General features: G+C 39.6%; 1 protein-coding gene across 1 annotated transcript; it reads left to right on the top strand.

The window, feature by feature from the left end:
- The first annotated feature begins 980 nt into the window (after window positions 1–980).
- gas2l1 (growth arrest-specific 2 like 1) lies at window positions 981–25,814 on the top strand. The gene is made up of 5 exons (XM_056746671.1): window positions 981–2,727; window positions 15,696–15,803; window positions 18,328–18,424; window positions 19,000–19,303; window positions 21,147–25,814. Exons 1-5 carry the CDS (start codon window positions 2,044–2,046, stop codon window positions 23,158–23,160), a joined length of 3,207 nt encoding a protein of 1,068 aa, XP_056602649.1. The 5' UTR covers window positions 981–2,043; the 3' UTR covers window positions 23,161–25,814.
- The last annotated feature ends 75 nt before the right edge of the window (window positions 25,815–25,889 follow it).

Genomic DNA, 25,889 nt, shown 5'->3' with positions numbered 1-25,889 from the left:
AACGGTAAAATGATGACTAACGCTTCTAACTTTTTAATGGACAGTTTAGTGCCAAACCCTCACTTGCTGTGGAACTGTAAAACGAACCGTGTGTGTGTTCTCAAGAGCTGATTCATTCAGCCCTTAAAGAGTGATCTCATTCCTTCACTTGCTGTGTGTCCTCCCCTCTGTCTAGCTCTCTTTTCAAATGAAAACAAGGGCCTCCCTTTGGCTGCTCAGCTGCTGTCGAAATAATGGCACGCTGCAGTGGTCTGGGTTTAGCTATTGACTGAGCATGCTGCCCAACATTAAACAACACGAGCAGGAAGTAAAGAGAGGGAGGGAAAGATTCCATTCCCATTTATGTTCTTAGAAGCTAATGTTAGACACACACACAAGGACATGGGTCCTTGTAATGAAAACTTCACAATCCAGGAAAGACATCTGTGTCTTACTGTTGGCCTGCTGTGGAAAGTGGGAGTAATTTAAAACTGCAGTAAGCTTGACAGGAGTATTGCAAAAATAATACAGCACCAAGAAAGGGAACCAAGCTGGACACTTTAATCTTCCACAATAGTGCCATTTATGATGCATTTACATCAAGATATATACATTCAGAAAATGTACATAAATTAATGATTTGACTCATCTCAGATATGAATCTGCGCACATTGTTGTGTCTTCTCTTTCACAGCATTGCAAAGGGTGCCTTTGACCTAAGATTTTGAAGAGTTGAGTATCTGAAGACAGACTTTCCTTTGATCTACAGCTATTGAACTAATTGTTAAGAGGACACGAACGAAGGCTGATTAACATCACGATGATGTCTTCGTCTCGGTCTTTTGTCCGCCTATTCAGAATGTCTCCTTTCATTTGCTGATGACCAACAGTCCAACACCATTGGCAGAGTCATGTGATGGTTCCTTCCTAAACGTGTCTGAAACCAAACAAAAACAAAGCGCATATTCACGTGATTCGAAATGTTGGTTTAATGTTCCTTCAGTGTTTTCAACATTGAGACACGACTCTGTTTGTGTGAGGAATGAGGAAAGTTGTACTTTAAGCTCTAGATACCGTCAAGTAAATGCCATCAAACCTATTGAATAACGCGTTTAAACTGACCCAATACACGTCCGCGCCAAAGGTTTCTTGTAGACATTACGTCACAGTTAATGTATTTTCTTTGCTTATCTCGCGTCGCTCATAAAAGTCTCTTGACACTGCGCTTGCAAACAAATACCACGTGATCACATTTTACATGATTAACCCCGATTGATTTACAAGCATGAAGCGATCAGAACACTATCATTGTTTATGGTCCCATCAATGCATTTAAATTGAAGATCATTGATAAGCATGAAGCAACGCTCGTTTGTATTTCGCTCATCTGACGGTTGCTGTATTTGGATATGTGATGCAAATATAAACGTTTGCTCGTTGGTACACAATGCTCAAAGTGCAACTCAAATGGATGCGTGGGGATAAAGTTCCCGCTGAGCCTCTAATGGGATGAATAACTGCATGTATACGTTAAGCCACTGCAGCTCGACGCGTTGAGCAGGAGGCGGCGCAGAGGACGGATCATGTCCAAATGACGAACGTTATTTTTAAGCAGAATTCCCGACTGTCTGCCGAAGAGATTCGGCCATGCGTCCGCTTTCGGCTCGTTATTGGTGTGAACGAATGCATAAACGAGGCGTTGCGGGCATTTGTTAGCCAATACGGACCCGACATACGCTTCGATTAGGATAATGTCTCGTCGCGTTGTCATGTATTCATGATTTTCATAGCTCTGATTCTTTCTGCTCTTCCACGGGGAATGAGTAACCCCTATGCGCTCATTGAAGGAGGCGGGTATCTGACAGACATCCGGAATCCATCGCGGAATCCCACAGCTGCATCATCGCGAATGAGAGCCTGCGCAGCGCGCTGTTGGATTTTACAACGCACGTCGTGATGTGATGGCCGCGCAGCTATTTTGCCATCCTCGGCGCTGTTTATGGGGAATTCTGTGTGAGACGATCTGATATTTCGTGCCTTTACTGATACACGTTTTTTGGTAATATGGCCGATCAGAGCAACATCCAGTCAGCCGCTTCCAAAAGCATCAGGCCGTTCAAATCGAGCGAGGAATACCTGTATGCTATGAAGGAGGATTTGGCCGAATGGCTGAACGCGCTGTACGATCTGGACATCACGGCGGACACTTTTATGGAGGGTCTCGAGACCGGTTGCGCGCTCTGCCGGCACGCCAACAACGTGAACCGGCGCGCCCAGGAATTCAAGGAGAACTATCCGGACGCGGCGCGGTCGTTGCGGATTCCCAGCAAGGATGTGGTGTTCCAGTCCAGGAACGTCATACCCGGGTCATTTTTGGCCAGGGACAACGTGTCGAACTTCATCGCCTGGTGCAGACTGGAGCTTTGGATCAAAGATGTGCTCATGTTCGAGACCAACGACTTGGTGGAGAGGTGCAACGAGAAGAACTTCGTGCTCTGTCTGCTGGAAGTGGCGCGTCGAGGGGCCAAATTCGGCATGCTGGCACCCATGTTGATTCAACTTGAGGAGGAGATCGAGGAGGAGATACGGGACCAGGAGAACCTGACGGAGTCGCTGGGGGAGTCGAGCCCGCCGAACAGGACGTTTAGTCGGAAGAAGAGCATTGGCGAGCCCGATCCAGAGCTGGTGGCCCGCTGGCAACAGCAGCAAAAGAGGGTTCTGCTGGATATGCGCAACTTGGACGAGCTGGTGAGTTAACAGTTGACATCTGTCAACATGCTTATAGGTTTATAATAACAGCTTCGTTACAAGCCATCTTGTCATCTTCAATCTCAGAAGCCAGGCCTGGTTTAATAGCTGATTCAGAACTTGTTGCATTTTAATACCCAATGCATATTAGAACAGTTTATGTTTTAACAAGTGAAAAATAAAGGTTTCCTCTCAAATAGTTTTTATTTTTGTTGTCATCTCACAATTTGAAGGTTGTAGGTTATGTTATTTTGCTGTTTTTTCACAGTCAGTGGAGAATAATAACTTGCTGAGATATCTCTCTAATCAAATTTGTTGATATCAAAATGCTTTGGGAAACAACAGGGGAAAGTTCTCAACATCCAAATCACTGGTGCACCGGGACATCATTTGACTGATAATTTGACTGTGTCCCAGTTACTGCATGCCCTGTTGTAGGAAATGTCCAACCAGAATTTCCCTCTGAAAGTCCCTCTCTTCACACCATTACGTGACCCCTTATCAGCAACAGTTGATCATTTCATCACTTCAAGCCGTCAACAGATATAGCTTGCCAAAGATCAAAGTGCTTGCATATTAAATTGAGGTGTTTTTGATCTAATTTGCTCCATCACAGAATGAGCACTCATCCACGATACGTGTGTAAGCCCCTTTTTTCCTGAGGATGAACTGCTGGCATGAGCATAGGTTCAGGCAGGGTGAAGAAAACAGCGCACGTCAGGTGCTGTTACATCACAATTTCATGCCCTGTATTAATACAAGTTGTTAGTGTATTGTACTGTAAGTGATACTAAATTGTACAGTCAGTGATTTATCGGATGTCGGGCACATCGGAGAGTTTGGATTTGTCCTTTTTACGGATGACCTTGTGTCTTACACAGCTGCTAGTCATCGTATCTTACCAGCCATGTGGCCATGCAGAGCAACTGGTTTTGTACTTTTTAGTCTGGGTGGATTCAATAACAGACATCCGGTCATAGTTCAGCACTCAGCGAAATTGATTTATCCAGCTGTCTTCTTTTATATAGTGAGATTACATGCCCAGTTTAATTATTAGCTTCCTCAAAGCCTTTGGTCTCAGACAAGTTGATACGAAACATTGCTTTGACTCATTTTCACCTGACTTTGATGCCATAGTTCAGAAATCTGTGGTGCAACACCTGCATGACAAATATATACTCCTAACATGTGCGTTCAGACGTCCCCTACTGTATAATATAATAAAGCATTTTAGAATGTGACAATTCAGTACTAGACAAAATATGAATGAATGAAATAGTTGTAAACATTGTGCTTGTTATTGATGTCACAATGGTGAAAAAACGTTTCTTTATTTAATTTAGCATAATTCTGTCACTTACTTGACTTTTCACTGTTACGCAATGAAAGTTGTCGTCTCTGATGCTCTTACATTTACATTACATTTATTCGCAAAAATTTTGTACTGATTTTTTATGATGCCAGTTGCTTATTTGGCTTTTTAATAGTCACGATATCAACCATGTGAACGCACAGTGTAATCCAGGCAGCTGGACCGATCTCACTGATTTAGCTTGTTGATTTTTATCTTGGTCATGATGAACATCAAATTCTATGTCGAGTCCCACTCCCTACTGATTTGAGGATACATGCCTGTTAAGTAAAATGATGACCATGAGGATTATTTCCTTTGGATCTCATATTTTCAAGAGATTTCCATTGAAACGGGATGAAGGACTTTGTAGATGTGGCTGGATTTAGTGCTGGTAATCCCGTTCATCTCTGGGGAATATGAGAGGTAGTTTTGCCTGTCCTCACCTTTGATTAACGTCTCTCTCTCACATGTAGCCACAGACACACCCACAAACAAAGGCATCGGTTTCTAAAAATCCAACTACATCCCCAGCTGGTTTATAAATCTAGTGAAAACTCATATACACGCTGTATGAGGAAAAGCAGAAGTGTCTGGAAAATGAGTGTATCTGAATTACAGAAACAGTTCCTCTCTTTTTTTTCTTAGTAACAGAACTATACCTCTCCCTGTAATGCTTTACTAATCTCAGATGGCTTGACTGGGGTTTTCCACTGTTAGACAGTGTGGGGGGGAGACAGATGCGCTGCTTCCCTCTGTGTTAAAGTTACTTAGTATAGCCTGTTCTTGCTCTTAATAAAAATGTCTTGTCACAAAAATTTAAGAGCAGCTCTAGCTGATTTTTCCATGTAGTCACTCAAACACTCTGTAACCCAACATAACGTTTTGTGAAAAAGTTGTTTTTGTAGCTTCAGTTGATGATACATGTCTTGTTTTGTTGCAGTCATAAATTGCATTGCACACACTTAGAAAGAAGACTACACAGGAAACTTTAAATATAAATGCTTTATTTAGTGTATTACATCTGTTCACTACAAAAAGTAACACATCTGATGTGTTACATGATCTCTATTTATGTCTGTAGTGCAGGCGGTGCAGTTTCAAGTTTATATTATTATTAGCCATTTGCTTTAAACCCAGAAAACAAAAAGTTTTAAAGATGCTTGAGGAGTACCACTAACTATAGTGCCAATAAGGTTTTCTGTGAAGATATTTACTCATTTGTCATCCTTTATTCAGCCTCCTTTAGTTTAAAACCTCTATGACCTTCTTTTTCTGTGGAACACAAAGGAGGATACTTTGAGATATGTCTCAGAAGTCGTTTTGTGTCCATTTAATGGCAGACAATGGGGGCCAATGTTGTTTGGTTACCAATGTTCTTCTAAATATCTTCTAATGTTTTCTGCAAAACAAAGAAAGTCATACAGGTTTGGAATGGCATGAGGGTGAGTAAATTAGTTTCGTTTTTTTGGTGAGCTATCCCTTTGAGATCAATGATAGGACTGTTGGATGGTTTCACATGCTTGTATAAACAAACACACTGTCTTGTCAGAAAGTACCAAAAGAAATGACTTTAAAGCAGATGACCAGAAAGATGCTTTATCATCTATCATCTGTATAATTCCATCCAATATCCAATTCCATCTCTCTCTCTCGCTCTCTCTCTGTCTCTCTCTCTCTCGCTCTCTCTCTCTCTCTCTCTCGCTCTCTCTTCACCCTGAGGCCTTGACATTCTGCTCCATGGCTTTGTCAATAATGTACAACCTCAATATTCTCCTTTTGACACACACACACATCGCTATGCATTTACACACACATACACACGTTTAGTTTTCATTTAACTTTATCGGAAAATCAATGCATTTAAATTGGCAAAGCATTTGCATCAAAGGCTGTGTCCAGTGATGTGATCATTGTAAAGAACAATATCACCAGTTCAAATAATAAACAAATACACTGTCTTGTTAGAAAGTACCTTAAGAGATGACTTTAAAGCAGATGACCAGAAAGAAGCTTTATCATCTATCATCTGTATAATTCCATCCAATATCCAATTCCATCTCTCTCTCTCTCTCCCTCTCTCTCTCTCTCTCTCTCTCTCTCTCTCTCTCTCTCTCTCTCTCTCTCTCTCTCTCTCTCTCTCTCTCTCTCTCCCTCCCCTAACCCTGAGGCCTTGACATTCTGCTCCATGGCTTTGTCAATAATGTACAACCTCAATATTCTCCTTTTGACACACACACACATCGCTATGAATTTACACACATACACACGTTTAGTTTTCATTTAACTTTATCGGAAAATCAATGCATTCAATGCAATTGGCAAAGCATTTGCATCAAAGGCTGTGTCCAGTGATGTGATCATTGTAAAGAACAATATCACCAGTTCAAATACTACATATTTACAAAGTGAGAAAATCTCAGTAGTAGAAAAATTACATTGAAAGCAAGATAACATTTAAAACTGCACTGCATAAAGAGATTTACTCATTTGAATTAAGCTAAATATGAGGGAGACATCCAGGCTGGTCAGATAATTCAAAGCTAGAGTCTGAGCTCAAGGGTGGTGAGAACATCCTTTGTTAGATGTCACAGGGGATACTCAGACGGATGGTGCAGTGCAACGAGGGTTCTCTTTGCTTTGTGCTCTGGGCAAATCATGTTTCTTGTCGAGAGGTGTAATCTTCAAGACCTTTGACTCGGAAAACTTTAGCAACCACTTAGCAACATCCTGTTAACTACCTAAAACATCCAGCATTTAACTACAAACTCCAAATCGCTAAAAGAATCATGTAGATGACTGTGAGGTACTAGAGGTGAAGTGAAGGACAACAGTGAAGGACAACAGCGGGAGTGAGATATCAGATAGAGGGGTGGAGCCCAAGAAAACAGAAAGCTTTGCAGGAGGAGATAAGAGAATAGAGGAAAATCTGAAACACCAGAGATGTGTGGGTGAGAGGTAAAATATAAAACAATTAGAACAGATTGAACATAGGGGTGAAAAGAGGACAGAATAACACAGAGGGGATGGACCGAGAATAAAGGGCAGCCGGGGTGATGTGATGCTCAGTGAACATCATGCTTCAGTACATGTAAAAGAGAAAAAAGAGCAGGAGACGACTGACAGAGGTGCATGTACTGTACGGCCCGATAGACCCGCCTCTAATGGATTTGACACAAAAGTGAGACAGGAAAAGTAGGCCATGGCAGTTTGTGCTCAGTCAGCCTCACACAAGCTAAGGCTGCTGCCGGCGAATGTCTCGCTGTCTCTTGCTTTCTGTATGAGCTCAGCTTTTCTAATTTATTTCTCTGTGTATGGTCATGCTGGTTTATGCTTTTAATAGCTGCCATAGGACACATGTGGTTCTCTGGAGTGCTTCAGTATGTCGCTGTGAACTAGTGGAGCGGATCATAGAAACACTTGTTTGTGCTCAGCTTTTGTTTGCCTGCTTGCGCGTGTGTTAAATTAATGCGTGCATGCATGTTGTGATTCATGAGCAGTAGAGCAGAAGAGTTGTCAAACGATTAATCGCAATTAATCGCATCCAGAATAGAAGTTTGTGTTGAAGTCTTTGTACTGTGCATATTAATTTTGTATTTATAAGCAAATATATAGACATGCATATACTTAAGAAATACATTAAATTGATAAACATTTATATACATAATTATTGGTAAATGTAAATAAATACATGTATACATATTTAGGAAATATTTACATGTGTGTGTGTGTGTGTGTTAATAAATACAAAATTGACGTATGCACAGTACCCAGATATATATTATGTAAACACAAACTTTATTATGTATGCGATTAATCGCAATTAATCGTATGACAGCTCTACTGCTCTGGAATCACAACATGCGCAATGTGTCTGACTGACCCAAAAGCATGATGTTTTATATTACTGCAAAAAAACACATTTACCATAATAATACCACGTAGCTCTTTGTGTACCACGGTAAGCTTTAGTATCACTGATGCGATCTCTCAATGCACTGCAGAGCTTTTCATCAGGATTGTAATTAAACATTTTCTGTGTATTAATATTCTTAATATAGTTTTTCTGGCCGCCTAATAGAGGTCAAGGCTTTAACCGCTTCTAGTTTATACATAGTCAACTGCATCCACCCACCTTCCTCCCCTGGGCATTTGAAATGGAAAGAAAAACGTATGATAAAAGTCATTGATGATGCTTTTAGCTGTTCAGTCAAAGCAAAAAGCTTCATTGTAGTGCACATTAACTGAAAGCCAGTGAAGCCGAATCGAAATCTGGGGCAGGATATATTCAATTGAATATGATAGTCATGTAGGCCTATATATGTTGTGAAATATGTATGTTGTGGGGTGAACAATAGAAAAAAAAAGAAAATACTTAATTGAAGTTAGTAAATGTTACGGATTTACTTTATTATTTATTCTGTAATAAGAGATGAATTTTAATGTGTTTAAAGTGTTTAATGATGCATGATACTTTTACCGTTGCTTAAAATATTTATGTGAATCGTGACGTTAGACTTTAGAAGTGATTTATTGCAGTGCAGTTCGTTTTCATCAATGTTGCAGAGAAAAATTACATGGCTCAAAAGTTCCATCATGCTCAGCAGACCCAGTGGAGTTTTGTTTCATTTAAATCTCAACTTCGTCCCAATTTTTAGGTTCTTACAGCTGGAGTGATAATATACTTGGAGCAAATAAAGTCATGTGAATTTTACAGTACTGTATATTTCTAGCAGAGGATCACCTGATGGTATTAACAAAAGTTTATAACATCTCCCTTTGGCTTGTTCATCAAGGCCACAAACAAAAGGGCTCTGTGATAGCCTTGTGGTTTAATGAGAAATCCTGAGAGATTTCTTTCTTTGCTCTTTGACAGAACACATATTTTGCTCTGCCCTTGAGCACAAGCCACAACAAGCCTTTCTTGTCTCCTCACTGGAGTTTAACCTTTCAAACTTCAACAATCAAAGTTTACAGAGGAAATGATCCCGATATGTTGGCTAAGTTGTCATTGACCTGTCATTGAAGGTTTGAAAGAGACCCTTTATCTCAGGTTTATCTCGCAACATACTGCATTCCCTGATCAGTCTGAACAGCTGGTTTGTCTGGTTATTTCTCTGTGTTTATGGGCAATGGAAATTTCTGTGGTGATCTATTATTTTAAGTTCTTAATTTGGGAATGTCAGTCATAAGTGTCCTTGAGACTGTTTTGTCTTAAAGTGTGCATCCAGTCAGTGAATGTGTGTCCTACATGTTTTTATCTCCATCTAAATAAATATGTTGGCAAAGCATACCACCCGCCTCTCAGTGACATAATCACCAGGTCACAGCTTGCTGAAGCTGTAAATGTTATGAATGTCCATGTGTTAAAATGTTAATTCTTCTCTTGTTATATGGCTGAGAAAATATGTGTATTTTACGTTTTTGTGTGTGTGATGTTGATATTGGGTTGGTGTCAGCTGGTAACTAACTCTACCCTCCTGTGGCGGTGCAAAAATGTTTTGGTTCTGCCAGACACCCCCTGAAGCTTAGAGAGCTCATGATAGTGCTTGGATTGGAATTCGCCCAGTCATCTTGTAAAATCTCCTGGTGAAATCAGATACAAACTTCTCAGCAAATAGATTTTTGATTCATGCACTGTGAGGTGGATTTTATAGGCTTCAAACAGTATCCTGACGTGTAAAATATATTTTATTTCGGCACACTTATCCATCTTGATGAAAACACAGAGAAGTGTGTTTTTAAAAGCATTTGAAAGTTTCCTTGGTTACCAAAGTTTCTGCCAAACAAAAGCATGTTGCTGCAATTATTGTAGCGCTGTCATAAAGCAATATAAAAAATGACGGAACATTTTTGCAAGCTTAAAGGTATATTTCACACAAAATTACAATTCTTTCATTATTAATTCACCCTCATGTCACTCAAAACCTGTTGATGAGTCTTCTGTGGAACAGAAAAGAAGATATTTTGAGAAATCTCTCTGTGGTTTTGTGTCCATATAATGGAAGGCAGAGGGGTCAAATGTTGTTTGGTTACCAAACTATCACTTGTGTTCTGCAGAGAAAGTCTGCACAACGGTTTAGAATGGCATGAGGGTGTATAAATGATGAAAGAATAAAAAAAAATGTCTTTAAGGGTATCAAAAAGATATTAAGAGAACACCACCATTTTAAGATTAAAATGGTAATATTTTGTGACTATAAAATGTTTGTCTGCTTTTGTACATCTATATACAAGTCTAGTACTTTATTGCACTCCCGTTTCATTTCAGGGCGTCTATTTACACACAACTCTCCTGAGATGCCCATCACGTGATTACTGAGAAACAATTTAGCAACTCCAAAACAATCCACCCTCACGGCATTATATCTAAGCCAGAAGGGTCATTCTCTCCCTTTCCCTCAGTTGGTAGGTCAGCACAAAGCCAGACATGTATGTATGTGTAACAGGTCCCCTTACAGTTATCAGAGACCCAGATACAGCTCACTATCTCTCAGATGCTCCATTTCCTTGTCCGGGTCTCCAGGCTAACCGCACCCTTACTGTATCTTTGATGCTGTCGCTCACGGCCCCACAGTGCCGCTGTTGTTAACTTTAAAGGAAGCAGCGTGATAATCGGAGAGTTCCCTGCAGACAAACTCCCAGGCAAAGCTGGACAGATAACAGCACTCTGGATGGTCTGATGGTAGACTTAGCCATGTAGTATACCAAAACATACTTTGATTTAATATACTATTGATTATTTAGAAGCATTGGGCTGCCAGTGTCAAGTAACATCAATTTCAATGTATTGATATAAACTTTTTATTTTAGTTTTTTGATACATTTATTTCATATTTTGGTATTATTATTTTTGTTCATTCCTAAAGTCAGTGCAGAGTAGAGCCCACATTTTCTCATTTTTCTGCACTCACTCTGGCACAGGCAGAATTCATTGTTTCTTCTCTGTTTGCATACATCACATGTGAAGGGATAGTGATTGTGTGGCATACATTTAAATAACGGCTTTAGAGCATTTGGACAGGGAGGTGCCTCATCTAATATCAACAAAGAAACGCAGTGAGAATGTTACGGAGAGAGACGGTCTGTTTTCTTTCTGCTACAGTGCATTACGAAGCTTGGACTCGATTCACCTTATAATGGAACTAAAGCTCAATGTTCCTTACCTTTGTGACAGCAATTTTGCTCCCTGAAGTCCATTTATCCTGTTACTAGAATATTCAACCCTTACAAAACAAAATTATATGTGATTTTACAGGAAAATATAATGCAGTAAATAAAAGTGATCAAACAAAAGTGGTACCTTACTTTTAAGGTATCAATACAAAACCAGTGCAAGTGAATGGGTTTTTCCGTTACCAACATTTTTCAGAATATTTTCTGTTCTGCAGAAGAAAGTCATACAGGTTTGATATGGGAAGTAAATAATGACAGAATTTTCATTTTCGGGTGAACTATGCCTTTATATTCAATTGTAATATAACTCCATAAAAGGGAAGGAAGGAGTCGGGAACCGGAAGACATTTTAAACATTTAATAACAGAAATAATAAAAGCCGGCTGCCCCTCACGGCCGACCGCCGGCGAACAAAACATAAATACAAAACACAAGAACATAAATATAAACTTAACATAAGTTCGGGCCCGGTCCTCTTTCTTAGACGGTCCGGTCGCTCGTTCCTTTTATATGCTCCCTATCTCCTACGTAATTCGAGCCCGATGTGCGCACAGCTGGCGCTCATTCACAATTACTCACCGGACTCGAACCACAGTCTCGCCCCGCCTACTCTACTACATCAATATTTTGCAATATTGTATTATATTAACAATGCATTATTCTACATTTTCTCAATAACTTACAATTATCTTAGTTGCAAATTAATCATTGCCTAATGAGAATGTAAAGTACACAGTATGTCATCTCCCACAATATTAAGAACAGTGGTTGATCAATATTTGTACTTAATGAAATTTACATTTGGTTCTTGCATCATCCCCACAGAAAACTTTTTAAGGTGATGACTGGGTTTCAAGTCGTCCACACACACACAGACACACACACACACACACACACACACACACACAGACGGTTTACTTTAAAGTGACAAAGCAACAGAAAGTATGAGAAGAGAGAGATTAGGGGACATACTCTTTCTTGTTTTGTGGTAACTGTCAGACACATGCTGCCTAAATAGACATAGTATGTCAAATGACAGAATATTCCTTCTTTAGCCATTCAATATTCTAAACAGGCTAATAACATGAAACAATTGAACTTATTCATGGATATTCAAAGAGCATTAAACTACAGTTTCAACAGTAAATCAGATGGTCTCCATTGTGCCAACCGCAGTCTGCCGTCTCTCCCAGCTTTGGAAATTCAGCTCAGTTTCCCATATGTTTACATAAAGCAGTGGCCAGACAGTGTGAGAACAAAAAAAACGTACAGGCAGAATGTTCCACAATCAGGAATTTAATTCTAGTTTAACTAGTATTGTATTGGTCCGTTTTATTTATGCAAAATATATTTTCTTGAGTTAATGTGAAATGTGAGACGGATTTGTTATGTGAGATTCAGTCAATGATGTTCATTGGTGAGTAATTCTTGCACATTTTGCTGACTTAGTGTCTGTGTCATATTAATCCTCTTTTCAGTCTCCGTTGAAAGGGTGGAGATGTGTGTTAAGTACAAAATGTGTGTCAGAGATGATACATTTTGAATAGAGAGAGTTTTGTCTTAACATTGCTGTTCTTTTCCTGTGATTTTGATTCTGGAGTTCTTCCTTTCCTAGTGGTTGTCATGTGGCCTCACTCATTTAAGAGTCTTTTTAAGGAAAGCAACAACATCAGAGAGAATTTCAGAGAGCCTGGGCAAGTTCATGTTCACCACACCCAGCCTGACCGCTCAGCTTCTGTAGGTCGGCCACATGCACCCCACTGTACTGCTACGTTATACATGAGTCAATGTTTGGATAAGTTCCAAACTTCGTGAAGTTATGACGCAACATAGGGAATGGCTCTTTGTTTCTGTATGTGAGCTTTAAAGAGAGACAATTTGTTTTCCCTGAGGTGTGATTCAATTAAGGTGTGATAGGAATTGGAGTGAGTCACCTCAGGACCTCAAGAGTCAATAACATACAGTCTATACCATCCCATAAAAGTTTGTTTAGTCAGCTCATACGCACATACACGCTCTCTGCTTCCTTCGCTGCCTCATGCTTTTAACTATAAGGAAGGTGAGGGATATGACTCACTGTTTCTTGCAGGAAACTGCTTCTGTTCAGGTGCTGCTGAGCACTCAGTGGAACATGCTGAGTGTGACTAAATGTCATTTGTAGTCTGCAAAGAGCTGATAAACAACTAGGTGCTAGACAATGGTACGTTATGTCTTCAGCATCCGTATCATAAATGAGTATACCGTGGCTCATTTCCCATATGGAAAAATATAAATGTTTTCTGTTTGTGAATCTAAACCTACTTAGTCTATACAGAGGTTTGCAAACTGGGGTGGGACCTACTGGTGGGATCCGGAAAGTCATTTGGTTGTAGCGGTGAATGATAGACAAAACTTTTTTTTGTCTAATAGATGACTAGAAGTGACACGATATCTTAAAGGTCCAGTCAGTAATATCTAGCTGCAAGGTTGCGAATTGCAACCAACCGGTCACTCCACCCATCCCACTCCCTTTTGAAACACTACGACGGCTGACAGAACATGCCGAATTACATGCAAGGGGACCCGCGGTGTATGTAGATATAAATAGCTTATTCTAAGGTAATAAAAACATATGGCTTTATTGTGTAAGCTCTTTATACACCTCAGAAATACAATAGAATATACATAGCTGTGTCTTCAATCAATAGATCATCCAAAAAATTACACACTGGACCTTTAAGTGTGGTATTGCCTGTTGTACTTGAGTCATATTGAGAAAAGAGCAATAATGCCATGTTTTCTATTTTTGTGTGTTCTCTATATTTGTATATATCTCTTCTGTTACCACTCTGTATGTATTAGGGCTGCAACTAACGATTATTTTAATAATCGATTAATCTATAAATGATTTGTTCGATTAATCGATGAATCGGATAAAAACCAAAAAAACAAGAAAAGCATTAATATCCAACCTTTTATACAAAAACAGAACTGCACAAGTGTGAAGAAGTGCACAAACATTTGCTCCTTGAACCTCCCTGAGCTGTTATAATAATAATAAAATAAAAATATAAAAAATAAAGAACAATTCAAATCAGAAAATTTAACAGGATTTCTCACAAACTCTCACACTGACACACACACACTCACACACACACACACACACACTTTCTCTCTCTCTCAAATTGACTTGAAGCTTATTCATTAAATTATAATTATCAATAATAACCTATATGGGACATAGCACAGAATACACACTGCAAAAATTGCTTTTCTAACTTAGTAGTTTTGTCCTGTTGTCAGTCCAAATATCAAAAAAATCTTAAATCAAGAAACATTTACTAGACACATGAAATAGCATAAGAAAGTATGTCTTGCTTTCTGAAAAAACACCTCAAAATTAAGTAATTGTTTGCTTAAAACAAGCAAAATGATCTGCCAATGGGGTAAGAAAAATAATCTTAATGAGATATAATCTTAAACAGAAGTTTTAAGCATCACTTAATTTTCTCATGCCATTTTTCTTTTCTAGTAATCTTGATTTAATAATTTTTTGATATTTGGACTGGAAACGAGACAAAATTACTTGGTAAGAAAAGGTTTTTTTGCAGTGTAGCTATACATGACAACAGATTGAAAAATGAATGGTCCAAAAAAGGATGTTGCCACCCCTGCATTACTATTGTTAATAGCGAGTTAACGCTAACTTGTCAAGCTGGATAACGAGTAAACACCAGCACCAGCGACATTACGTTCTTCACTTCAAAACGGAACAAAAGTGGGATTCTGTAGTGACTTAACCTGCTGTTGAACTCCCTTCCTCCTCATCAAAGAACCCAACATGTTTCCGTTTCAGGTGCTGGATCATTACTGTGGTGCTCCCGTGTCGTGTCATGCCATGTCGTATTTGCATATATTGCAATTAACACACTTTTTCATTTTATTAAGTGTGAAATGCTCCCGCATCTTTGATGACTTGGTTCGCGTTGATTTCTCTGCCTCCGCCATGTATCTTTTCTCTAACTCCGCTGGTTTATTTTATTTTTGCTCCGCCCTGTTTATGACGCGCCGAACTCTGCTAGCATCAGTGCGCGAGAGAGACCGAGTGTGTTCACTCCGCTCCGCGCTTAAATAAAGTTATTTATTTTTTTAATAATCAAACGTCTCCGCGTCGCGCGACACAACGAATCGATAATGAAATTCGTTGCCAACTCTTTTAGTAATCGATTTTTATCTATTCTATCGATTCGTTGTTGCAGCCCTAGTATGTATGTAAAATATAAAAAGATTATAAAAAGGTTTGGAAATCCTTGGTGTATGCTGAGATATGAGATATAGTCAAAGAACAGGCAGAGATATATTTTTAGATATCATTTTTATTATTTTATTTCTTTTTTTTATATCAGTTGTACCAATGTTCGAATGATTTGTGTTTAATATACATCCACATTGTGTGTTATAGGTGCGGGAGATTCTGGGCCAGTGCTCCTGTCCATCACAATTCCCCATGACCAAAGTCTCTGAAGGGAAGTACAAAGTGGGCGACTCCAGTGCACTCATCTTCATCAGGGTACATCTTCAGTTTCAATCTTAATCTCTCTCGCTCAGCTATTCACTTTCATGTCCGATCTGCCCAAAAATGAAAATATAACTTTTTTGCTTAACTCTAACGTACATGATATTTTTTATGTTAAAGTACCATCTGCTATGCCAGCTTCTTTCTTGCTTCTCTATGTATTTTACTGCAAAGGGAGCACAAACACACATCACATATAGAGAATGCTGCTGTTTACCGTTGATTTTGTGCTGCTGTATTATAGTGCACCCAGAATAGAGGCCAGACTATAATAATTATAGCTTCATAATAAGTCATCTTGAGGTCTGAATGGTGTTTACACAGTTTCCAGGCTGACCTATTCAAGACTCAGTCTGTTATCCAACTACATCTTAAAGCACCCACACCCACCCATACTGAAGACAGGAATAGAAAATGATGTCATTTCCTGTCCTCTACCTTGCTCCCTAAATTCACGTGTGTGTTTGCATGATTGCATGTTTACGTGCACTTTATGCATGCGTCTATACTTGGTTTGATATGTTTTTGGGCCTTCAGGAGTCATTTTTCAAAGGAATTTTATCATCCACCAGTGCAGCAGGGCTAAATCAATTAACTCCATTCAGTCTATTTCTCCACATGGATAATATAACTGCAACCCTATATCCTTCTCTTTCTCCCTGTCTCCATCTGTCTTGATTAGCTCTCAGTTTTTCCTGTGCCTAATGGTTTCTTCCCTGTGGTGTGTGTGTGTGCTTTTGTGGTTTTGTGTGTACAACTTAGTCGGTGCTGAACAATTGAGCCCTTTTATTTAGTATGTTTAAGATTATATATAGAACCATCATCCCATCATTCTTCACCAGCACAATAATCCCTTGATGTACCGTTTTGGGTGAAGCAGAGGCCCTTTACATGGCAACCTTAAAAGAGACAAAAAGTGGCATATTATGGGTGGTCGACGTCTCATTCCAAGGCTCTTGTGCCATCATTTTAACGTTTGCAAACTACAACAAACACTAAATCCCCCAGTGATAGAGCTGTTGGCTAGGGTGAGATTAACATTGTTTATTGTAATTACAGTTTCATTATATTTCTGCCTGTTGCCGTGGCAACTTCACATCTGACTCCCATGTGCTTTTGAAAGCTAAAGTGTGTAGTTTGATCCTGGTTTAATATACGGAGAGCACTGTATAATGAATTCTAGTATAGTGTAAACACCGCAGCTCTGTGGCGCTATCAAAACATTGTTCTGTTTGCTCTGTCAACCTTTTGAGCTAATAGCTACTTAGCTTATCTTTCTCCACTTACATTTAGATGTTTACATTATCCTCACAGCCCAACAAATATATACAGTGAAGTATAAGGTGTGTTCTGTTTATGTTTCGGCCTTTGTTTAAACGCGACCTTGTGTAAATTTGCGGAGATGGGCATTTTGCCGACTCACAGATGTGCTCTTTTCATGGCAAAGGCACACAGACACTCATCACATGGTTATTTCTTAGCATGTGCTCAGCAGATGGAGCTTAGCGATCCTAAAGAGCTTCCCTGCTTCAAGTTGAAAATACACCGTTGACTAGAGAAATCATTTTACTAACTCAAGGTTTGATAAAGGAATGAAAGCGAGCCTTCTTTCTCCTTTTCTTTCTGTTCACTATAAAGAACGAAGAAACAAGGCTGAGAGCAAAGGAAGGAGTGTTATTATGCTAATTCTCATACATTCACCTCTCTTTGGATACCAGCTTAGAAGGCCTTAAGGGGGAGTGTGTGTGTCGTGCCTGATGTCATTTTGTTTTCACTGCAACTCTTAAGTGTGTTGTTATGCTAATGAAGAAGGAAGTGAGGTGGATAGAGGAAGTGTTGGTGGGCAGCTCTGTTACGTAACATTAAAGGACACAGGGTCATGCTGTCCCACCTGTATTATTATTATTGTTGTTTGCTAAGGCAAGCATCACTATTATTGTTGCTTATATAAGCAGCCATTTGAACAACGTTAATAATTGTCAATATTGATTGACAAATGCTACATACTGTTACACACAGCTACAAATTGTATACTGTGAAACTTGATCGACTCTTAAAAGAAGCATTTTGGAAAAGCTTCTCCCAGCAACTGCTAAACAATAACACAAACCTGAAATTAGATCCTCTTTGCACTTTGATAAACATAAACAACGTTGATTCAATGCTAGTCCAGAAAAACAAACACAAGCAACACAACATCCATAATCAAATCAAAATGTTAAACAATTATTTTTAAGATTTAATTATATATGTTAGATTTAAAAAATAAATTCAAAATGAAACCGGAAGTACTTCTAGACCAGTGTTTACATCTTGAGAAGAAGTCTATAATACTTATTTCAGTATATTTTCCATGTAAAGCTGCATGTTTTTCTAGACATTAAAAATCAGTCACCTTAGTGGGGAATATTTTGTGAAAAACAAGCCTTTTTGGACAGAATGCACATTGTGAAAAGCTGTGAATAAAATGGAATTTATTCTATGTACATAACAAAATCATTCCTCTGTCTCTTTGTAGGTGTTACGGACTCATGTGATGGTACGTGTGGGTGGAGGTTGGGACACCCTTGAGCATTACCTCGACAAACATGATCCTTGCCGCTGTGCTGCCTTCTGTGAGTTTGCACTTTGTGCATCATTTCATGTCTTTGAGTTTAAGATTATTTGGAATCTTGACATAGTTTCTCACTTTTCCTTGTTTGCATTTTAACAGTGCCATTCATTCAAGTTATACGGGTTTCTAGTGTTTATCGGTTACTAAGGATTAGTTCCTTACTTCCTTAATTACAGCACTCCACACAACTTGTGTAATTCAATGTCTGTTTGTGGCCTTGACAAAAATGATGATAAAGAATGAGTTGTAAAAGTTACAATATACACATGACACAAATAGAAGTATCCTCGTGGGTGTTTAAGTGCGAAACCACAGTGGGAAATTACATTATACTGCAATAGTATCAAAATGACCTCGTCTATGTTTTGAATGTTAAAGGGATAGTTCTCCCAAAAATGAAAATTCTGTCATCATCACCATCTTGTCATTTCAAACCTGTACCAAAATTTTTCTAAATATCTTCGTTTGTGTTCTGCGGAAGAAAGTCAAACAGGTTTGAAATGACAAGAGGGTAAGTACATTATACCGAACGCTATCCCTTTAAAAGAGCCTTCTAATGCGTTTCTTTGTCCTCAGCCCACAGGTATCAGCAGGCAAAAGCGTGCGGCCAGGGTCATCACAGCAAGAGCTCCAGCGCTCACTCGTCACGCTCCACAAGCCCAGGACCTCACTGGCGCAATGAGGGGATAGCACCCTACAAAACCACTGACAGACGCTCCTTGGATCCTGCCTTGGGCTCTACGGCACACTCCTCGCCATCACGGCCTGGCAGGTCGCATCATGCAGTCGTACCTGTGGAGGTGGACACAGGGCGACCCACAGCGCTCCTGCCTCGGCCACCGCGAGACAGATCAGAACCACGTCACTTTAATCCTCTCAGGTCAGTGTAGGTGTGTTTGGTTGTGTGCCATGGTAGTGTGTTTTCTGTGCATGTAGACTTTTTATTGATCATACTTTGAAAAATAACTAGAACTAGTTCCCCAAAAACAGTCAGAAAAAACGGTGCCTTACTAAATTATAACACAAACAAAAATGTCAATTTAAGTTATTTAGTAAGCAGTTAAAAGGGCATTAAAAGATGTATTATCATGACATTATAAAAATAGATTTCACATATTATTCGATTAAAGATAGCAAAAATGGGAAGTTGTGCTAACATTATATTTAATATACATACTGTGATCATATAGTATTTTATGAAATGATATTCGGTTGAGTTTAATAATAATTCATATTAATAATAATAATAATTAATTGAAAAATTTAAATTCAGACACAAAAATGGTAATAAAGTCGTTTTACTTTATCCTGCCATATGTACAGATATGTCTATTTATGGGATGAACTGAAGCATGTAGTGTTATGACTCTGACATGTTTATGTCATGTGAATATGTTTACACAGTTGGTTCTCTCTATGAATCCCTCAGGGTGTCTGACATTTGTCCATACTGACCTAGTTAACTCAATACAAATTATAGCACTGCGAGCGGCATTTTAAGGCAACTGTTTACATGCTCACAAACAAACACGCACACAGGGAAGACACAGATTACCGCAAGCAGATTTAAACTAATCCCAGGTGACATTGACCTGACGTCTATCTTCAGTTTATAACTCCACCTCGAGTTAGAAAAATATTTTTTTTTTACAAAAAAAGCACTGTGTATGCTTGTAATGATAGGATGCTCAGAAATTTCCTGTCATTTTTTTATTTCTAGAGCGAATGTAGAAATAGACAATTTGTAAATTTTGAATATAAAATACTGGCATGACTGTAAAACTTTTGAATGCAGGATTATTAAAGCACAATTTACTCCAGAACAAACAAGAAAATGTTTAAAACTTTAAAATAGGTTTCACGATTCCAATCTGATAATGGGGCATGGTCACAATGTGATGTGGGTACGCCATTGTATAATTGCACCACGAACAGCCTGCTGGTTTATCTTGGCAGTGTGCCTCAGTTTCCTCAGGCAGACCAAAGATGCAGGCCAAGCGTCAAAGCAAAACACTTTAACACTTGCACTCCTGGATTCACAGGTGAGACAGGCTGGATTAGTGAAGATTAGAATAATCTCACCTCTCAGGTCTGTCACTGAGGAAACGGGTCAGCAGAAAGTTTATTCAGGTTACATTACAGGGCCAGACTGTGGAGATGGAATATGGTCAAGAAAGTTAAATGTCTTCTTACACCTGTGGGAAGTATTAAAAAATGTACACTGTTTAAACATCTATTTTGGGATCTTGAATTATTTCCAATGATATTTAGTTGTGAATATTTGTAATGTATTTTGCCTTAGTTTATTTAAACTAACTTTAGGATTAGGAATGCGGTATTTTGAAGATTTATGTAAAGGATGTTTAGGTCTGTGTATGTGTATGAAAATGCCTGAGAATGGTAATCCTGCTGTCTCTTCCTTTTTGAAGGTTGTGAAATCCCATGGATTTAGTGTTGCATATGCTTCACTGCATGCTTTACACAGATTCTCTGTGCAAACAGTTCAGTGGCTGCAAATATGAAATAGAATCATGGAGATTACAGAAATTATGTTGAATATAGTAAATTTTATTTATTATTATTAATGTAAGCATTTTGCATATATTTACATGCAATGTACATTTTTTGTCGACTTCAGATGTATCTATACAAAAAATTAAGAATAAGTCAATACCATGACTTTGTTTTACCCAAGATTCATCTTCATTTCTTTTTTCTCATAGGAACAAGGACTCCCTTCTTCAGATTACCCGCAGGCTTTCTGGAGATAGCGACTCCTCTACAGCCTCCTCCAAAGGTGGAGGAGGTAGCACAGGAGGAGGTCGCTTTTCTATGGGCACACGGCAGGCTCACGGAGAGGAGGTGGTGCTGCTGGTGAACCGCAAGGAAGGGAAGCATCTTATTGAGCGTCCTGCACCAGGGACGCAGATTGCAGCTGTGAGAATGGCTCAGACCCGCGCCCGCAGCACTTCCAGAGAGCGTACTGCGCCTCAGTCAGGCTCCTTACTGAAACCTAGTCCACCGAAGGCCTCAGCCGAGGTACACCGTACACCCCGCACGCCCGAGAGAGGCAGATCCTTGGGACCCGAAGGTCCAAGGAGGCTCCAGGCTCCACGCTCCCTCAGCCAGGGCAAGACACCTAGAAACCGTCTGGGTGAGTCAAGTCCTGGATCATCTCCTCGTCACAGAGACCCTCAGCCTCTCTCCATGGATCGGAGAGAGGAACTGAGGCCCAAGCACTTGCCCCAAACATCTTCAAGAATGAATGGAAGCTTGCCCAGAAGACAGACATCTGCCTCCGCATCTAACTCACCTGTGAAAGGAAGTGCAAGCGGTAGTCCTGGAAAGAAGGTGATGGTAATGCCAAAACCCCCGGCTCCTCGCTCACCTTCCTCCGGAAGTCGCAAACTGCTTCCCTCTGTCTCACAGGCAGGGCGGCACTCTCCACATTCTTCCCCACGATCAAATCTTCACCATACACCACGTTCCCCTCGAAACATGCACAATTCGCGATCCACAGGAAGAGAACAAAAAGCATGGGTAAGTCCCCACCACCAACAGCAGGAGAGCCAGGGTGATGGAGGCATTTTGAGTTTGCACCTTCTGCCAAGTCTGGACCCTCAACGGGAGCAAGACCTGTATCGCAGTTTTGAGGCTGAGTTTCTGGCCAATACGCAGCAATCCAGGGCGGGGCAGAGCAAATTATCCAGTAATGGAAGGGAAATCGGGTCCGTTCCGAATCCTGTTGCCCAGCAGGGTGTAGGGTTGCTTCCGATATCCACAGGTGACGCTAATGTTACAGACTCAGCCTATTCTTCATCGAACTCTTCAACATCTTCTCTCAACATTGGAGGCAAGGTAGGAATGCTTCCTGATTTACGAGAGTCTAAACGGACTAACCCACGTGCCTGTGCACTTGAGGATCCTCCTACCCTCCTCCACAATCAGATTCGGGGGGGCTTGCCCAATGGTGGGCTCCTGGAGGGAGAGAGATGGGCCGGACGAGGCGGAGCTCTTCGCAAGCTTCCCGCCATCTCCAGCTCCGTAGAGGAAGGAGATCTCCCGCTGTCTATGTGCAACCCCATAAATCTCACTGGGAGTTTACCGGTACCAATGGACAGCCAGCAGGACCTGGTGGACTGGGCTGGTGTGGAGGGAGATGTCCCACAAACCAAACATCAACCTGATTTACAATATGACCAAAGCGCACTCCCAAATGGTGACATACCAGAGTCATTTCCCTCCCCTCCACCACCTCTGGATGACTGTTCCTACCAAGATTCCTCTAGTGAGAGCTCTTCAATGTGTTTCAGCCTGAGTGAACCTCCATCTGAGGGATCTTGCACACCTCCTTTACCCTTGCCTAATGGAGATACCGATGGTGCGGTGGTTCTTCGAGCAAAACGGAGTCAAAAGAAGGCAGAGAGGGTGCCTTCCATCTACAAGCTCAAGCTACGTCCACGGATAAGACCTCGAACTGACAACAGACCAGAGAACAGCCCGTCGCGCATTCCTACACCTGTGCAATACAGAAATCATTATCAGTCTCCTTCCAATTCTTCTCCCCTCCAGACTCCACCACAGTCCCCACGTTCAAACAGTCACCAACCTTCACACAAAGCGCTGCACCAGGCTTTTGCAGACCTTATTCAACCCCAGCAGCGATCTCCAGCTATGGGCTCTAGAGAGTGTGCTTACTCTTCAGAGACCAGCCTTGACCAGGAGGCCTGGATGTGAAGTGTGGTGATGTGAATAATGATGAACACAGGCAACTGACTACAGCTTGGAGTTGGATTGAAGAGGAGTGTTTGAAACACAAAGCACATTTATAATGACTAGAAAACAATGCACATCTGATTGTGGTTAACATGTAGCAGGATGCTGGAATCATAACCGTCGATTCACTGGAGACATAAGTTTGTCCACAAAGTGGAACATTACAAACATAATTTTTGACCATTTTGTCTCCTCTCTATTACCAACACCACATGCACTATGTGTAATTTCATTTATCGAATCATCATTTTTGCATCTTTACTTTTCTATTTTGAAAAGTAAATTGCTGCATTTCCTATCAAAGGAAGATTTGTTGTTTGAGTGAATAGGTTTTATTCAAAGCAGCGCTGTTGGTTCTGGGCTGTTATGTTCTCATTTCTAAATTGGTTCCACAACAACACATTGTAACTGTTATTGTTTAGTTTTCTTAAGAAGGTGATAAAGTGTTAAACGTTTATTCAGGGAACCGTAATTTACAGATTATTCTTTAATCTGGTCAAAATAATAGCAAGCGCTAGAGCAAACTAGAAAAACATCAAATACAATTTTATGTACATCTGCTAGCAACATGGAGTGTCTATCTGAATTTTTCAGCTCTATGTGGGATCCAAAATGGCAAGACAGTTAAATAAGATTTTTTTATTTAGCCCATGCTAAATAGGACATATCAACACCCCCTCTTCTGTTGTTTCTATTCATCCTAATTGGATGACAGGGCATAATTCATAATATTATATAGACTTGCTTAGTTTGCAAAAAAATATGGCACCCGTGTTAATATTTGTGTAATATGTACAAACTGAAATGGTTAATGTATAGGTTCATATGTAATATATGTTAATTTGTTTGTTTAATGTACATATAATAATTGAATTTAAGGCAGGTGGATTAAATGTATGCTGTTTATTTGAGTGTGATAATTCTGCCTTAGCTATGCAATGTTGCTATTGAATGCCTTGACAAATCTTCTTGCCTTAAAGTAAGGATGAGAAGTTGTGTTGGAGGGGTCCTGTATGTGTGTTTATCTGGGTGGGCAAGTCTGTGAGTGTTTAAGATGTTGATGGACCCTCTGTTAACTGTGAGACAGCCAATCATAGATAGATAAGGTAACAGATTTATGCTTTATCAGCATTTCTTTGTAAGTCTCTTGATTGAATCAGAAAGATCTCTTGATTTATGTGGAGGTGAGAAATGAAGGATTCTTCGTTTTATGATTGCTCATATCAGTAGGGTGTTTTAAGTGGAAATCACTACAGACTGTGTATAGAAATGGAAATCATTCTAAATAAGCCTGAGTCACTTTTATTGTAAATTTCACCTTGAGTCCAAAACTGTACAATGACTGTTATTCCTGCCACTGTCAGTTTCTATTAAAGCTCTGTGGCGCTACCAAGTGGCCGAACGAATTCCACACATAACACAGCCATAGCTGTGGATGTGCTGAAAACGTCATTTCCTTTGAGTGAACTCTGTTACTTGACTGCTAATTTATATATTGATGAGGATGCTAAGGATGACAGTATAAATCATTTTATAAGTTACTTAAATCCTGTTTAACTACACTACATCATACTGTTATAGAGTGGATTGTTAAATCTTTGGGCTTTGGTAAATGATTCTGAAGTGTTTTATAAAGGGAATATGTTTTATGCTTTTGAATAAATGGATAATTTGTTAATGTTTGGTAAGTTCTCTTTTGAAGGCTGTACACAGCTGTGTAGTCATGAGTGTAAGTGTTTTATTGAAAGATGATCTGATGTTTGCTCTCTCACTTTTTTGCCCTATCGAAAGAGGGTTTTTTTGGGTTTGGATTTCAGTGTTCTGTTCTGCCTAAAGGACTGCAACTAAAATTATAACAATATGTATGACCATGCATACTCCACCTACTGTATAAAACCTGCATTACAGTGCATATAGCTTCTGCTGTGGCACTTTAGGACAATGTCAAATTTCACACCTTGGAACAAGGATTGTGGAGCTTTCTGCAGTCTTTCAGATAATATTAATGGTTGCTGTGCCTATATTACACTGTAGTCAAGCAAACACATATACACACTACATAGCCATTAAGTTCATCTTTCCGGTATAATCATTCGCCTGTACAGTTGACTCCTTTTGATCGTCATTTGTGTTTTCTCTTGTTTTTCAACGAAAACAGGTTCTTCTCTGCGATGATATTTATTGTGGGTTTGGAAATCACATTTACAAAGTTTGAAATAATTTATCGCATGGATGGGTTTTGTTGATCTGTATTCATTCTTGACAAGAAACGACAAGCGTGTAGATCCACATGATTATTTACCTGAGCAAAACCTGAAATCTGACTTTCACTGTACAGATGTGATCGACAAAAATGCATCTTGAATCGCTGTCATGGCTGGTTGATGAAAAGAATGTGGATTGATCTAAATGTTTATGGAATCACTTTAATTTCTACAATTCACTTATTTTATTGATTATTTCTATTTGTTCAATGTTGACAATGAAATGTAAGGTCTTGACATTGTGGAATTTGTCTGTGTTGATTAGCAATATTGCAAGACCAACATTCCACTGTTCCCTGACAACCAATTGCTGTTTATTTAATTCTTGTAATAAATTTTTTTGGGATGAAATGTTTTGCATTGTGTATGTTTTTCTGGGTGGAATAGAGAACACAATGTGTTGACTAATAACCACAAAGACATTTA

Source organism: Triplophysa dalaica, chromosome 4 (genome assembly GCF_015846415.1).
Source record: "Triplophysa dalaica isolate WHDGS20190420 chromosome 4, ASM1584641v1, whole genome shotgun sequence".
NCBI classification, from domain to species: Eukaryota; Metazoa; Chordata; class Actinopteri; order Cypriniformes; family Nemacheilidae; genus Triplophysa; species Triplophysa dalaica.
This window is presented reverse-complemented; position numbering and strand designations above follow the sequence as displayed.